Genomic DNA, 16,522 nt, shown 5'->3' with positions numbered 1-16,522 from the left:
GATCCCTGGGCAGTCATGTGACCTTCTCCATAGGAGATCCCATCATGTGGCGTTGTGAAGCCTCCTATGCTGACGTCACATGGAACTGGATACGGAAATGGCTGCTGATTGTTGGTGCTTTTATGGATGTGATCGGGGTGTTCCTGCTGGCCTTTAGATTCCATACAATTGTTTCCGGTGTCATCTGCATCGCTTCCGGTTCTACCGTACTCTTGCTCTATCTGCTGACCAGCTTGAGCGTTGTAGCACAGTGGTTTAAGAAACATTTCTTGCCAACCACAATGAACCGAACAGAGGATCATGTGACACAGGGAAGCTGGATGGTACAGGACAATACAGACTGGTGAGCATCTATATACGTATTACTCCATTGTCTTGCTGTTGTTAAAAATAGCCAGGATGACATAGAGAGAGGTGTAGTGTCTTCCTCTCTCTATTGTCTCTTGGTATCTTCCTCTGGCTCCATTTATCTTGCTTGTTCTTTCTATCTCTCATTCAACACACTAAATATCTACTTTAAGGAAATGGGTTCTACCCATCAAATCCATCTGGATTTTTTGCTTTTTGACCACCTGGTTTTTGACCATTTTACTGTGGTGTGAGCCTACCAACTGGTGACTTGGACACAGTAAACTCTTGGTAAATGGATTGTGCGTGTTTACAGTCGGAGTCTGCTTATTAAGGTAAGGCCACTGTGCAGCAAGGGTAAGTGGCACTTGGATGGTTACACATGAACACATGCCCATGTGCATGTGTGAGGGCTGCGTTTGAGAGACTCCTGTCGTGCGCAGCAAAGTAAAAGCACACAGGTAGCCTGGTGCAGCGGGGACTGTGCAGGATTGGGTATGACCTGGATAGGCCTCATGATGTTATTGCACACTCAAAGAGAAAGTCAGTGTGGTTTACTGACTTGTCGGCTGTGACACTCCATTATATACCTATGGAGATGGCTCCCTACGAGGGCAGCTTCACTTCCCTTTGGCCTACAGAGACCAGAGTAATATCAAGTTAAGGTGTTACCTATATGGCACAATCAGTTGTGCAAGTTCCAAAAACAAATCTGTACAGCTTATGGGTTATGCAAGAATGCCATATTTCTCTGGCCCAGCTCAGGGTCAGAGCCCAGCCCTTTTGTCACCCCACTATCCCAAGCTAATTACATTTCTCTACAACTGCAGGAACAAACCCCTCCCCACACAATGGGAGCAATTAACAGTGCTTCACTAAGCTCCTGAGGAAGAAAGGGGTGGGGCAGAATGCTCTGTATCAATCAACCAGCTGTCACACTGTCACACTGTGCCGGGGATGCACCTGCCTAAGCCCACTAAACAAAGGAGGCAGCCAGACCTCTGAAGCCAACCTAGTAAGAGGCTCCCTTTAAACATTTTCTGAGGCAGGCCCTGGCAGTGATGTCAGCAAGAGGTGAAATTGAGCCCCCCAGAGGAGCCATGGCAAGTGACTCCTGGGTGACGTAACTTTGAAGGGTTCCGGCAGTGTGTGGAGAAAGGTAGGCACAGGGCTGGAGAGATGATGTGGCCCCTGAGCATAGGGCAGAGGTGCCTCCCTGTTGGACTCTCCTGCACCCACTTAATAGGTCTTGTGCAGGGCGGAGAGCTCTCTCTCGGATGTGACTTTCTGATGGACACTGGGACTGGAGATGGCAGCCATGACAATTGAAAAGAAGAACCCCCAGATGGCCATTTGGATGAAGGGCTCTGGCTTAATTTGACCCCAGGACCAGTGGGGCTCTCCCCAGAACCAGGGAAGCTGGTTCCCTTACACCCCTGAAGACTAGTTGGGGCAAAGACTGGGCTTCTGCGGCAAGGAGGAGAGGCCCAGAGGAAATCAAGTAGAAAGGCTAGAGCAGGAAGCCAATTAAACTAGCTCCCTGCGAATGCCATTGCCTTCGAGGCCAAGAGACCTAAACAAAAGGGCTCCAGGTGGCTAGGTCTCACCACCAGGAGAAGGAAAACGAGACCAAGATCACACGAAACGGCCCAACGGGGCATGAGAAATCAGCCTGCAAAGAATTTGGTCTGTGAGCGCCACTGTCAGTTTCCTGATTGGGGAGCCCAACTCCAGACTCCAAATGTCAGTTAAGGCGGAGAAGCGCTGTTGCACTTCCCTGCATCTGAGGTGTGCAGGAGGGGTTCAGGGCCCTCTCCCTGGGTCACAGAACCAAGAGGATGTGAGGGGGAGTTCTCTTGGTTCTCTTGCCTGTCCCTCTCCCCATGCCCAAGTCCAATGGGAGAAGAGGGCCGCCAGGTGCCACAGCGCTTTGCCACCTGCTGTGCATGCAAGGAGCTGACGGGGGCAACGAGGAGTGGTCTCTCAGGCTGCCTCCCATCCTGGAAATGCACGGGGTGTAGGGTGGGACTGTGCACCCCCAAGAAAATAAAAGGACAAGTGGTGAATACGAAAACTGCAAACAAAGGCAGCGCCTCTCCCTGAGACAATGGGAGAGCAGCTCATCCAATATGCATCCACTCACAAAGAGGGCCCCATAATGCCCTGCAGGGCTCGCTCATTTGGCACTGTTTTTCTCCCCTTGTGGTACATGCTTAAGTATCCTTTTTAAATGCTTTTTTTAAAGAATAACATTTCCTGATTTTTGGTCATGTCGTATTAAGTGTATTTTCACATGATTATTTGTGATTGCTGCATTTTCTCCAAGAATTATGCTATTCTGACAAGTGGTTTGCTAGTCTGGACCCTGTTAAGAGTCCAGAGGTGATTAGACAGTGTATTCACCAGGTATTTCAGCAGCCTTATGGAAATTTGTAAATTTCTGCGTAGGACTGAGTAATGAATGTGTAATAAATGCACTTTTCCTTTTTCAAAAGAAACTTTGAAAGACTGGACAGTCATTTATTGAGTGTTATAATTGGGTGGCAGTGAATGGTGATTACTAGCTCAAACAACCTCCCTTGACTAGGCCTCAGACTGCTCTGCTAGGTCTTGGACTGCTCTGCTTCGCTACCCTGAGAGAGTTAAGTGCTACAGCGAGGTTTGTGTCCCAGTGGAGGACAAATATGGAGCCATTACTTGAGCAGGCCTCACATCTAATGGCCGGTTTTCTTCCAACCGCATCCTCTGAGGCAGGTCTAGTGCACTCACTCTTACCTGACTGTAATTTCAGATCTGAATGTCTTCATAGAGTTGATGATCAAGAACCACAAAAATATTCACTTCTCCATTGCACTTACTCCTTCAATTACGAAAATTAGGAAAAGCTGATAAAGGAAGTTTTCAGGCACAGGATAAGTGAACATCTGCCAATGAGCTGTGGCCAAAGAAGGGGTCCACTCAGCAGCTTCCCAGGTATTAACGCTCAATCACCAGTCGCTCATCCCTCAATCTCCAGTCGCTCATCAGACCTACCTCCAGAAACAATCACCACTAACTGAGGCATCCAGCTAGTGTACTCCATATCTCCTCCAGTCCCCCAGCCCTTGTGACCATTCAAGATGTCCAAAATCTACTGCAAGCAAGCCACCAAAGACCGATAATAAATCCCAAATCCCATTACATTCTTCCGCAAGGTCCCAAAAATTAGCCCATGCTGGACATTGAATAGAAACACAGTTCAATTCTTTATGCCATGGCTTCACAATTATAGGTAGAGGCACAGAGGACTTCCTTACATTGTAATTACATTGAACTACAGTTGAACCATTCCTGAAGGAGGCGTTATTTACTCAAATTCCAACAGTGAAGTATCAGTTTTAAGATACACGTTCGAAATAGTTACGTAACAAATATAGAATGAATGAATTATGCTACCACTACTCCCTCAAATATGATTATTCAAAACAGTTCTGCATATTTCATCAGTAGAAATGGCTGTGATGTATTTCTGCATGAACCTTAATTGTGAAGCAAAATTTTAAGCATCTTAAATAAAGTACATGTTGCTGAGGCCTTTTCGAAAGTTTAAACATCACTGGCATTCAACGGCTGTACCAGAATACACCCTCGGCAGGGGGTAGTCTGCGTTCACTTAAACATAAACTTTGAATATGGACCGTCCTAAAATGGAGGATTTTCAGTGACGATTGACGTGAAAGGTCTTACATCATCAAGTAGGACTTCAACCTGCATCGCCCTGTGGGAAAGAATTTAATGGGCTGCAGGCTACATCACTGCTGGGTAGGGTGACCAGATATGCTGGATTGCCCTGGAATGTCCCAGTTTTTGGAGAAGTGTCCCAACACTTTTCTTCAAATTTAAGAAATGTCCTGAAGAAATGTCCAAGTTTTGGGGTAGTGCCTGGGTTATTTAAAGATAATTTACAGTATGCAAACTTACTGCGTAGAAGCAAATGACCAGACACCATTGCATGTCATCAAAGCAAGGTATATAATTAATGTTCTCAAAGTAAGCGTTTGAGGCCTTCGTGGCTGAGTGAACATCTTCAATGAATCAGAGTTCTTAACATTCCTATGTGGTCAATAGCGTGGAAAAAACATTGTATTTCAATACAATACACCATGAGCAGACCATATGTTAAAATGAGAGGTGTCTTGCCTTTATATGCCTTAAAATGAAATTTGAGCCCTTTTATTTTTTAATAAAGTAACAATTTCAACGGATTCCAGAAGAGAGAGAGATTATTCTAGTCTTCAAAAGATTGAAGGCGAGGAAGGTCTGTCAAGAATTTTGTTTCAAATCTTCTCTTGAAAGCTGGATTTGGTTCAAATTGACCAAGTCGTTGCATCCATTACCATAAGGTAATCCTCTGAGCCGAATCTTGGTGAGAAAATCTTTAGAGCTTGAAATGCATCTAGGAAATCAGAAATGTAAATGAGAAACAGAAGGGGACAATGATGCAACCCCGACATAACCCATTTCTGGGGTAAGCCCTTATCGGATCCCATCATTAGCTTAAAAAAGGTTTTAGAATGGATTGATATGATTAAGGAAAGTAGCCTCCCCACAAACCCCCATTTTTTATTTTCCTCCATGAAGTGGAGAAAGCAAAATTTATCAAGGACCTTCTCATAGATAACCAATGATAAGACTAGATTTTGTTTTTCCTAATGAAACACTTCTGGTCTAATGCATCCAATAGTAATACTCTGTGTTAGACCATTCTGCCTTAGGGTGACCTTCACCCAAACCTTTTGTCTACTTACCTCCAATTCTTGCTGGATTTCCTTTATGTTGTCCTTGGGACTCTGTGAACTTTATCCCTGCCAACCAGTGCTAAAGTGCTTGTGCTCACTCCCCTAAACATGGTTTAGTTGGCAAATACTTAATTGGCATGTTTAATTATCTTATAAGTCCATTGTAGAGTGGTATACCCAGGGACTATAAATTAAATGCTACCTGTGGGCCTGCAGCATTTATTGTGCCACCCACCTAAGTAGCACTCTAAATCATGACCCACGCCTGCCACTGCAGCCTAAACGCAGTGTTCCTCTGCCATGTGGGCTTGGCATTCAAACCTCCTTGCCAAGCCTTAAAAACCCCTTTTATTACATATAGGGCCCCCGAAAGCCAGTTCCTAGGTAACACATATGCCAGGATGCTGTGTGGTTAACCGTTCTAACATGTACTCCTTGCCAGCTAAATACCATTCCTCTTTTAGATATGCCTACTCTGGACAGACTTATTTCTCAAATTACCTCTGGTTCACCCAGTGACTCAGCATCCCCCCAGACCCTTCTGAAGGTAGTGGACATAATCCGCCCGGTCATACTGGACGTCCTCAACACCTCCATCACCACAAAATCCGTACCCCCGTCATGGAAGTGCGCAAAGGTGAGGGCTCTGTTGAAGAAGCCCAACCTGGACCAGGACAACCTGGCGAACTATCGCCCTATCTCTTTGCTCCCTTGGCTGAGTAAACTATTGGAGAGGCACGTGAACAACATCTTGATGAGCCATTTGGAATCAAATGGGCTCCTGCGTGCCTCCCAAACAGGGTTCCGCCCTCGACATGGAACCGAAACCGCTCTCCTAGCGGTAACGGAGGAAGCTAGAACTGTGTTGGACCAGGGTGGAAAGGTCGCCATTATCTTATTAGATCTAAGTGCTGCGTTCGACACAGTCAACCATGTCACGCTTTTACAACGCCTGGCGGACATGGGTGTGTCGGGCGCAGCCTTAGAATGGCTGACATCCTTCCTGGCTGACCGCTTCTTTCAGGTCTTCGAGGGCGAGGTGACATCCCCTAAACACCCTCTCAGATGTGGGGTTCCTCAGGGCTCCTCCCTGAGCCCCACTCTGTTTAATGTCTACATGGAGCCCCTAGACAGGATAGTCCATCCCTTTGGTGTGCGTATTGTCACCTACGCAGACGATACCCAACTGGTGGTCTCCTTAGACCACCAGGAGGGATCGTCCAGCACCTTAGGCTCCTGTCTGGAGGCGGTTTCCAGATGGATGCAATCCTCATGTTTAAAACTCAACGGGGAGAAGACAGACGTCATCTTGCTGGGCAATTCCTCTCCCTCGGGTTTTGCATCCTCCTGGCCTCCATGTTTAGGCCCACCCCCCTCGCCCAAACCTCAAATAAAAAGCCTAGGGATTTGGCTTGATACCGACCTGAACTTTTCGGTACAAGCTACGAAGACTGCGGCTACCTGTTTTGGGTTGATGAGGATGCTACGGAGGGTGCTCCCTCTGCTCCCATTTCAGGCAAGGAGGATCCTGATCCAGGCCCTTATACTATCTCGCCTGGATTATGGGAATGTCCTCTATATGGGAGCTCCTGCCTATACCATCCACAGGCTCCAAGTCGCCCAAAACAGTGCAGCCCGTCTACTTTACAACCTTCCCCGTTGGCAGTCAGCGAGGAATGCTTTGAGGGAACTTCACTGGCTTCCTATAGCTGGAAGAATACAATTTAAGGCCATGTGTATTTTACACAAGGCCTTTCATCGCACCGGCCCTGCAATTCTTCAGTCCCTGGTCACTCCCTATGCTCCATCTCGTTCTCTTCGGTCCAGCTCTTCTCAGTTGGCTACTCCCATCAGAGTCAAGAAGGCTCGATGGGGTGGCCGCTCCTTCTCACACACTGCGGCAAGGCTATGGAACACCCTCCCTCTGCCTCTGCGGGAAACTTTAAACCATCTCTCCTTTAGGAAAACTTTAAAAACACACTTGTATACCACATTCTGTTGACCTGCCCTGAGCCCTTGCTAATTGAATTTCTGTCACTAGCGCTACGAGGCCTCCGGGTAGATAGCGCTATACAAGTACTGCTTCATTCATTCATTCATTCATTCATTCATTCATTCATTCATTCATTCAGTTTTACATGTCCTGGTAGTGAAATACTCCTAAATTAATTTCACTGTTGTGAATACCCTTCCATAGAATAAAATTGGTGATTCCTTATTACGTTGAATACGCTGTAATTTCTAATTGGGAGAAGGTTGATATATCATGTTTGGTACCTATGAAAGTGTACTGGTAAATCTTCCTTAATGGTAAAATCAGATTTTTCATTTCAATTTTGAAAATACCACACTTAGAAAGTTGGCATTTTCCTGCCCATCGCCCTTTGTGCCTACAGACTGCCTTGGGTCATATGCCTGGGAGTAGCTGATGTTAGACTTTGTGAATTCCTCCCAGACAGTCACACAATAGAATGATTAGGTGTGCCTCAATGGAACATCTGCTAGCAGTATGGGGCGGGCGGAGTTAAGGACAGCCCCACTTACACCTCACTAGCCTTTGCTCTGCCTTCATACAAAGGGCCTAACAGTCTGTGTTGTCACTGCAGCCAGGTTGGAGCCTGGGCAGGGGTGTCAGGAAATTCCATGCACTTCAAAGAACCATTCCAGAAGCTTCTCTCACCTTCCAAAAGAAGAGCACCTGGGTATAAAAATAAGACCTTCTGTTCACTACTGGACCTGCTTAAGTTCCATCAGAACACTGCCTGTTGCTAAGACCTGCTATGCACTCTGCTAGACTGCTGCTGAACCAGGAAAGACTGCTTTGCTGCCTGCCGTTCGCCTTGAACCCTCAGAGGCCAGCCCTGCTGTTGATCCCTGCATCTTCACCTGCACCCAGGACTACCAGATGTAACTCCAAGGGCTAGTTTGCTGGCCTACTGTTCAGAGCCAAAGGGTCATAAAAGGGTCCTACTATATTGAACCCACACCTCGACCACAACTGAAAATGGATACTAACAGCCTGATGGGCGCTCCACATTAGATATCAGGGAAAAGTGTATTTGCAGTAATAGTCAAAAGTTGGTGCATCTAGAGGGAGGGCGTGCATCCAGCACAGGGGGTGGTGACACACCTCGACCCAGCCTGAGTACTGATCCCCCAAGAGGAGTCCCACCAGTCCTACACCCTTGGTTGTGGTGCTAAAGGTAACCAAGTTCAAAAACTCAGGAAAATGTGGCCAAAAAGTGCTCTGAGAAACAGGAGAACAGGACCAACGTGCTAGCCTATCCGCCCTAGGTGCATCGCCAGTAGGACTGACTTTGCCACTTCTTCCACTACATTCTTCTCCACAGCAGCAAATTTGTTTCAGCAGTCCTTCACCAGAGGGATCTCCAACCTTGTGGAATTGTTTTTGGCTACAGTTCTCTGCTTTGTCCCAGTGCAGTTTCTCGACTTCCATTTCCGAAACTAAGTCCAAGCATAGAAGTCTTTAACAATGCTTAAACGCGAGGCCATCTGACGATGAAGCTTCCTCGTCAGAAATTTCCTGCAGCCTCGCCCCGCTGAACTTCACCTTCTCAGAATTTTTCCAAGTCTGGAGGTAAGTGCTGACCGGGCCCCATACACATCATTTATCTGAACCCTGCTTCATCTCAGTCGACCTTAACTTTCAACTTTGACCCAGTCTCGCATTACTAGCTGTCCGCAGTTAGCACTTTGATCTTTTAGGCCCTAGATTTCACTTAAAATTAAAAAAATCGGGGGGAGGAGCTTCGCTGGGCGATCAAGATGGCCGCGTGAGCTCGGAGCTCCGAAAACCTCCCGATCCTCCGCAATAATCCTGATGCCTATCCTGTCCCACGATGGTGGGAATCGACTGCTGAGTGGGTCCTGATGCGGCGCCCGCTTTCGGAGTGAAAATCGGACATTCCTGGACCCCGTTAGCTCGACGGGCCTCGGTGGCTCCGCCCGTGACACTGGTCTATTGCTGGGGTGCGCAGCGGTGCTCCCATGTGGGCGCTTCCTTGGCTACGCCTGGACCCTGCGGTGTGTGACTCCGGTATCTGAACGCCCTGATACTCGGCCGGTGTATCGGACCCTGGTACCATCATCGAGTGTGTGGCGCACCTCCCGCTGGACTTCTTGGTCCCTGTTGATCGTCTTGTTGGACGTGCCAGCATGGCGGGCAGAGGGGACCTGGACAAAGGCAAGCCCCAACGGGTCAACAGAAAACCGTCCCAGTCCCAATCTACCATCCCAGAGCGCTTCTCCCAGTCGAAAGGCTCGCCGGTTCTGGCAGGCCGTGCTAAAGACCCGACTAAGGATCGATCGCCGGAGGATTCTGAGATAACGCTTCGGGACGTTATGGGTGCCATAACGGGAGTGCAATCAGAAATGCATATTCTCCGAGAAGAACTGTCCAGCAAGGTCGACTCCCTGAAGATTGAGTTGAACCTCATCAGAACTGACCTCGGGAAAACCAACGACCGGGTCAAATCGCTGGACCTCAAGACGGCTAGCCTGATCACCGATGTGTCGGATATACAGACGGAGGTGCGTGACTTGAAGCTGGCGAACGGTATGCTGGCGCGCCGGCTGGACGATTTCGAAGGCCGTGCGCGACGCCAGAATGTCCGCATTACTGGGGTCCCGGAGAAGGCCGAGGAGGACTCGGTGGAACTTTTCGTGGAGGATCTGGTGCTTAAGAACTTGATGCCCGGAGGCTTGAGTAAGTTCTTCTCAGTGGAGCGGGCTCACAGGATACCGGGGGGACCGCCGAAGTCGGGCACCTTCCCTCGCCCTATTATCGCACGGCTCTTTAACTTTAGGGACAGAGACGCTATCCTGCAGGCATCGAGGACCGCGGGCCCTCTGCGTTTCCAAAATTCCGAAGTTAACTTCTTTCCGGACTTCACCCAGGCCGTGCAGAAAAAACGTCAGAGTTTTACTGGGGTGAAACGGCGATTGAGGGAAATGGGCCTGCGGTACTCCATGCTCTACCCAGCCAAGCTTCGGATTGAGCGTGACCACCGGACCTTGTTTTTTGACTTTCCGGATGAGATGGGACACTGGCTGGACACCCTTCCCCAGGAGCGACAAGAACCGGCTGACCAGACGGGGGAGGCCGCCGGAGGCGCGGAAGCACGGGAGTGATGGTTTTCAGTTTGGCTTTCCATTAGCTGGGTGACCGTATGGGACCTCAACTTCAGACATTGCTGCTATTGGTTTTGACTCTTTTTGTCATTAATATGGGGGATGACGGGGGGCGATAGGATGTCTCCTTTCTCCTCTGTAGGCTTCTTGTAGATTAGTTAAGGGGCGACAGGCACACTGCTAGTTGGGGTGGATTATAGTCTAATGCAGGGGTGCAGGGTGGGGGGTAGTTGGGGTGTGATTTTTCAACTTCTTTTTCTGTCTTTTTCTTTGTTCTGGCTGAGGGTTCCTTGGACTGTTATGTCGTTGTGGTGGGCGCCATTGCGGGGGGTGGGGAGGGGGTGGAGCCTCATTGACGATGGGGGGTAAATCTTTAAACTTGTTGAGTTGGAATGTCAACGGGTTGGGGGACCGCATTAAGAGGGGTGTTGTTTTGCAGATGCTTAAACGTTATTCGCCTGATGTCATTTTCCTGCAGGAGACCCATCTAGTGGGACACACTTGTAAAGCACTGAGCAGACGTGGATTCAAAATGGTGGCGCACTCGGGGTTCTCTTCGGGATCACGAGGGGTGGGCATCATGGTGCGCATGTCCCTCCCGTTGGAGGTGGAGTCAGTGACTGCGGATGAGAGAGGCAGATATGTGGCTGTGGTTGGTAAATGGGAGGGCCGTACTCTGGTTTTGGTTTCAGTTTACATTCCCCCGGGGTTACAGGAGACTACTTTTAGGGACCTGGCAGCCGCCATTTTGGGTCTCCCCGAGGGCCTGTTGTTAGTGGGTGGGGACTTCAACTCTGTCGTGTCCGGAACCCTGGACCGCTTCCCATCCAGAGACCTGCGTCCTTCCCAATCCTGGTTGCCTGACTTCCTGGGTTCAATGGGGATGGTTGATTGCTGGCGGTTGATGCACCCCTCCCAGCGACAGTACACGTTTCTCTCCGGCGCCCATGGTAGCCTGTCCAGGATAGACTACGTTCTCACCCCAGCTGCCCAGGCGCAGTCCGTATCCACGGCGCGTCTCCTGGCTAGGGGTATCTCGGACCATTCCCCAGTTTGGGTTTCCTTTGATTTCCAGATCCCCGCGTCCTCGCGAGTTGCTCCCATTAACCCGTGGTATTTCCGTGACCCGAAGTCTAGGTCGCTACTGACCAAAGCAATGGATCGGTACTTTGCCGAAAACACCGGCTCAGTTGACTCAGCTGTCTCCCTCTGGGAGGCATTCAAGACTGTGCTGCGCGGCGAGGCCTTCTCCTTGATTGCGGAGGCCCGCCGCCGGCGGGATGAGGATGTTGTTCGGCTGGAATCCGACCTTGCTGAGCTAAACTCCCAATTAGAGCTAGATCCATCTCCCGACCTGCTTCACACGCTCTCCCTTAAACAGTCCGAACTCCGCGCGACTGCCACGGATGCGGCGAAAGCCCTGAGTAGGGAGCAACAAGGTAGGATATACGACGCGGGGGACAAGGCTGGAAAGCTCTTGGCGTGGCTAGATAGAAGGGAACTCGCGTCTCGAGTGGTCCCAGAGTTGGTAGGAGCAGATGGCGTCACCTTGACCGACCCGGCCGCGATAGTTGGGTCCTTCGCGGACTACTTCGAGGAGGTCTACGCCTCGGCGGACCCTCTTCCGGAGTCTGCGTCGGCCTCATTTTTGGAAGAAATAGAGCTTCCCTGTCTCTCGGACCTTGAGCGAGACGACATGGATCGGACATTGACGGCGGACGAGGTGGCCCTGGCTATTAAATCCTTGCGTTCTGGCAAAGCGCCGGGGCCTAACGGCATCCCGGTTGAGCTCTACAAACTCAGGGCTGACTCGCTTGCCGGGCCCTTGTTGAACATGTTCCTTGAGGCCTGTGCTTTGGGAGAACTCCCCCCAGACCAGCGGTTGGCCACCATTGTGGTGATACACAAGGAGGGGAAACCGCGCGATCTTTGCCGGTCTTACCGACCCATCTCCCTTTTGAACGCTGAGCCTAAGATATTGGCTAAGATACTGGCTAACCGGCTAGTGGGCGTGATCTCGGACCTGGTCCACCCAGACCAGTCCGGCTTCATACCGCACCGGAACACAGCGCTCAATCTGAGACGGCTTCACGCAGTAATGGCACGTGTGCACCTGCTCCGTGAGCCTGCCGTCCTTGCCTCTCTCGACGCCACTATGGCTTTCGACTCGTTGGAGTGGAATTACCTGTGGGCTGTATTGGCCCAGTTTGGGTTTGGACCCGCATTCATTGGCTGGGTTCGACTACTGTACTCTGCACCACTGGCCAACGTGGCGGTTAATGGTCGGCTGTCGGCCTCTTTCGCGCTACGCAGAGGCACTAGACAGGGTTGTCCGCTTTCCCCGCTTCTCTTCGCTCTGGCACTTGAGCCACTGGCGGCGTGGATCAGAACGCACCCCGATATCTCTGGCATACCGTGGTCCCCGGGGTTTGAAGACCGGGTGTCGCTCTATGCTGACGACATCCTTTTATACCTCGCTTCTCCCTGTCACTCACTCATAGTGGCTTTCGATCTCCTGGGGACCTTTGGGGCCCACTCGGGCCTGGTAATCAACTGGACCAAGTCCTCGCTGTATGTACTATCCGGTGATACGCCGCGTCTCCCCCGGGGGTGCTCCATCCAGGTGGCCCAACAGGGCTTCCGGTACTTAGGCATCTACGTGTCGCGGGACTCCCGAGCCCGTTATTCGCACAATCTCCTTCCACCGTTGGAGCGGCTCCGCCGGGACTTCGAGGGCTGGCGGAAGTTGCCGATCTCCCTTATGGGCAGGGCGGCCCTTTTTAAAATGATGGCGTTACCTCGCTTCCTGTATGCCCTGCAGAACACCCAGGACCCTGTGCCAGCTAAATACTTTGTGCAAATCGAATCCCTCCAACGAGCGTTGCTGTGGGACGGCAGGCCGCGGATTGCGCTGGCCAAGCTGACTATACCGAGTTATGATGGGGGTATTGCGCTGCCTGACGTGCGTCGATATTACTGGGTGTCCCAACTTGCGGCAATCAATCACGGCCTCTATGGACCGGCGGTGAACCCAGGCTATGCTATGGATCGCTGGCTCGTGGGAGACGGGAATTACTACAGAGCGTTATACTCCAGGTCTCTGGATCGGAAGCTTACGGGTCCCACTAAGACTATGGTTCATATCTGGCGTGCAGTTACTAAAACATTGGGCTGGCACAATAGGGTTACCATGGCCACCCCGCTGTTTGAATCGGACGTCTTGGGGAAGTTGTGGCACACGAAGGGCTTCAACAGGTGGGACACCATCGGGATATCCAAGGTTGGGGACATGGTGGCTAGGGGTAGGGTCAAGTCTTTCGATGTGTTGCAATCAGAGTACCAATTGGCGGCAACGGAATATTTCCGACATGCTCAGCTTAGCCATGCTCTTTCCCCTCATGTGTCGGGGACGGAAGCGATCCCTGAATCATCTCCCCTGGAGGATCGGGTGTTGGACGGCCATATGCCGGACAGCGCTATCTCCCTCACCTACAAAAAACGTATTAATGTGCGAGTTGGCTTGCTGGTGCGATTGAGAGAGCTTTGGGTGCATGACGGAATTGAGGTGGATGACGAGGAGTGACAATCGGCGATTTCCTCTCCCAGAGAAGTGGCAATTTCGGCGCGTCTCCGCCTGGTGCAGCTGAAGATACTGCACAGGGTGTATGTCACTGGTCCCAGACTAATACACATGGGGCTGTCAACGGATGGCATGTGCCGTAGGGGATGTGGAATGCTTGGGACCTTCCTACACATTATATGGGAATGCCCTAGTGTGACCCGATATTGGACGCGTGTGCATGCCGTGATGGAAGAAGTGACTGGTGTGACCCTGCCGGCTGAGGCCCGGAGATGTCTCCTTAACATCTGGGGCCCGACTGATTATAGTGTTGCGCAGACCCGATGGGTCACCTTGGGCAACATGGTGGCCAAAAGGGATATCGCCCAGAAATGGGGTGCGCCAGCTCCCCCCTCGCTCAGCCTCTGGGAATCGAATATGGACTGGTGCATGCTGCTGGAGAAGACGGTGTATGTGGCCAGGGGTAAGCCTAGAATGTGGATGTCTGTGTGGGGTGCCTGGAACTCCTATAGGGGAGACATCTGCGACCCCCCCGTGGAACTCGATACTGAGACCCTGCCTTCCCCGTAATACCCCCTACCCGGGACTCCAATTTATGTCTCCTGCTGTGCTACCCCCCACGTCATTCACAGTTGTCATTCATATTGTGCACAACCTTGGGTGTCGAGCCTCCGACCCCCTCCCGCTACAATAGCCCGCTATATCTGTACTGTCCTCAGCCTCCTTCTCTTTCTCTTCCGCTGCCTATCGTGCTTCCTGCACGTCTCTTTCTTTCTGCCCTTTACGGGCCTTTCTACCTCATGGTTTATTTATTTTTTGAGTTCACTCTTATTTAAAAATTAAACCTGATTGCTCCTGTTTATGGTGTTGTGCACGACCGTTCCTGTTGACTTCATGCTGCCTGGCCTCCGGGATGTATGGCTGAATAGCGGTGTACTTTTTCTATAAATAAAGGTTTTCCAAAAAAAAAAAAATAATAAAATAAAATTAAAAAAATCATAAATCCAGTTCTACTGATTAGATTTCTGTCATTTTGGTGTCAAATTATGTATTAAAATGTACTTTACTTTTCTAAATTGGTTTGGGATTTTTCTTGTGTTGTGTTTTCACCTAATTACTGTTTGTGTGCTGCATAAATACTTTACACATTGCCTCTAAGTTAAGCCTGAATGATGTTTGTACTAGGCTACCAAGGGTTAAGCACAGGTTAATTTGGTGCCTTTTGTCGTTCACCCTCGAAGCGATTGTGCCAGTTGCTTGACCAGGGCACACACCCCAGTAAACCAACAAACCAATTTATCATACATTGTCTTTCCACTTAAATTTTTCCTTAAACATATATTCGCTGAGTTTTCAAAATAATGTCCTGCAACATTCCAGGAGTGCTCTCAACTGATACCTTTCAGGTCATACCAGAGGACCCTTCCTATAAATAAGGATAATGATGCTCCCTTTCCATGAAAGAGCTACTTTACAGTTTAAGATAAATTTTTTGAATGTTTTTTTAACCATTTGAATGCTGGTAATGAGGGATGCTGGTTATCTGTCTTTGTCCAAATCTACTTGATTTAAGCAAGAAATATCTGAGTGTAGTCTTCAGAGAAGTTACTTTAAGGACTGTCAACAAGTCTCTAAAACTTTGATTACTGCAACGATCTAACACTTTTATCAGAAAATGTATGACATTTTTAGACTATGATTACTATTAACTTAACCAAACTGTACACGATTATTAATGTTTTATTACAACATGGTCTTGCATGAGCTGATATGAAGTGTTTACTATATTCTAGCAGAGCAATTTAATTTAAGCATGATTTTAACCTGTTAGATTTATTGTAATCATTTTTCGATAAATATAATAAACTTACTAATACTAAAAAAAACTATTTGAAACAATGTTGACCAACAATCTTTAATTTGCTCAATAACTAAGTTAAGGTTCTGGATAGGAACTTGGCCATTTGAATGAATGAATATCTTATCAGACTACACATAATGCAAAAAATTGCAATCCTCATTGATTTCAAACTCAACGGATCTCTGATGTGTTTGCTCATTTCTCTCGGCAGCGGAGAAGCCACAGATTTTCCTGGATTGAAGTTGAAATTCCCACCCCAAAGCATATATAGATCATGACCTATCTTACTTGATGCCATCAAATCTTTGTCCAGCCTAAAATCATGCCAGTTCTCCCTCATCACAAAGGTTGTTGTAGGAACCAATGCATTTTAGCCACCTGAACCTAGAGGCTTCTAGACCCAAGATCTGACAGTATGACTTGCCAGTCTGATATGTATAGTCTAGCCCCATTTGCAGAGTTGAGAAACCTATAAACAAGCCTTCCCTGTTCTTTCTTGAGTTGGCATGGACCGCAGGCATGCAAAATGAAACATAGCAATTAATATGTCAGATTTCTACTGCCCATGTCATTATTAAAGCTTTCATATTGTGCAATGAAAACATTTTTTGGAAGCTCTTTTAAAAAAAGCACAGCTTTAGACATTCTAAAGTGGCACTGATGTTTTTGCAACAATTGTATTTGCTCAAAATTTGTGTAATTGCTTCATCATAATTATACTTCGCAAATCAGAAAATCCCTGGAGGACATGATTTTGGCTTGTGTCAATAGCACGAGATGTGACAGTGTTTTAGATATTTGTTT

At 48.9% G+C, this 16,522-nt stretch overlaps 1 protein-coding gene across 1 annotated transcript in view; it reads left to right on the top strand.

The window, feature by feature from the left end:
- Positions 1-16,522, top strand: part of LOC147700859 (uncharacterized) — a 75,201-nt gene that overhangs the window by 45,588 nt on the left and 13,091 nt on the right. Inside the window, exon 2 of the mRNA XM_086929758.1 lies at positions 2-343. Within this exon, the coding sequence (XP_086785884.1) occupies positions 45-343 (299 nt within the window). The 5' untranslated portion in view covers positions 2-44. The remainder of the gene's footprint in view (position 1; positions 344-16,522) is intronic.

This window comes from Lissotriton vulgaris, chromosome 7, assembly GCF_964263255.1.
Source record: "Lissotriton vulgaris chromosome 7, aLisVul1.2, whole genome shotgun sequence".
Lineage (NCBI taxonomy): Eukaryota > Metazoa > Chordata > Amphibia > Caudata > Salamandridae > Lissotriton > Lissotriton vulgaris.
Note: the sequence above shows the minus strand (reverse complement) of the source record. Positions and strands in the feature narration are given on the sequence as shown.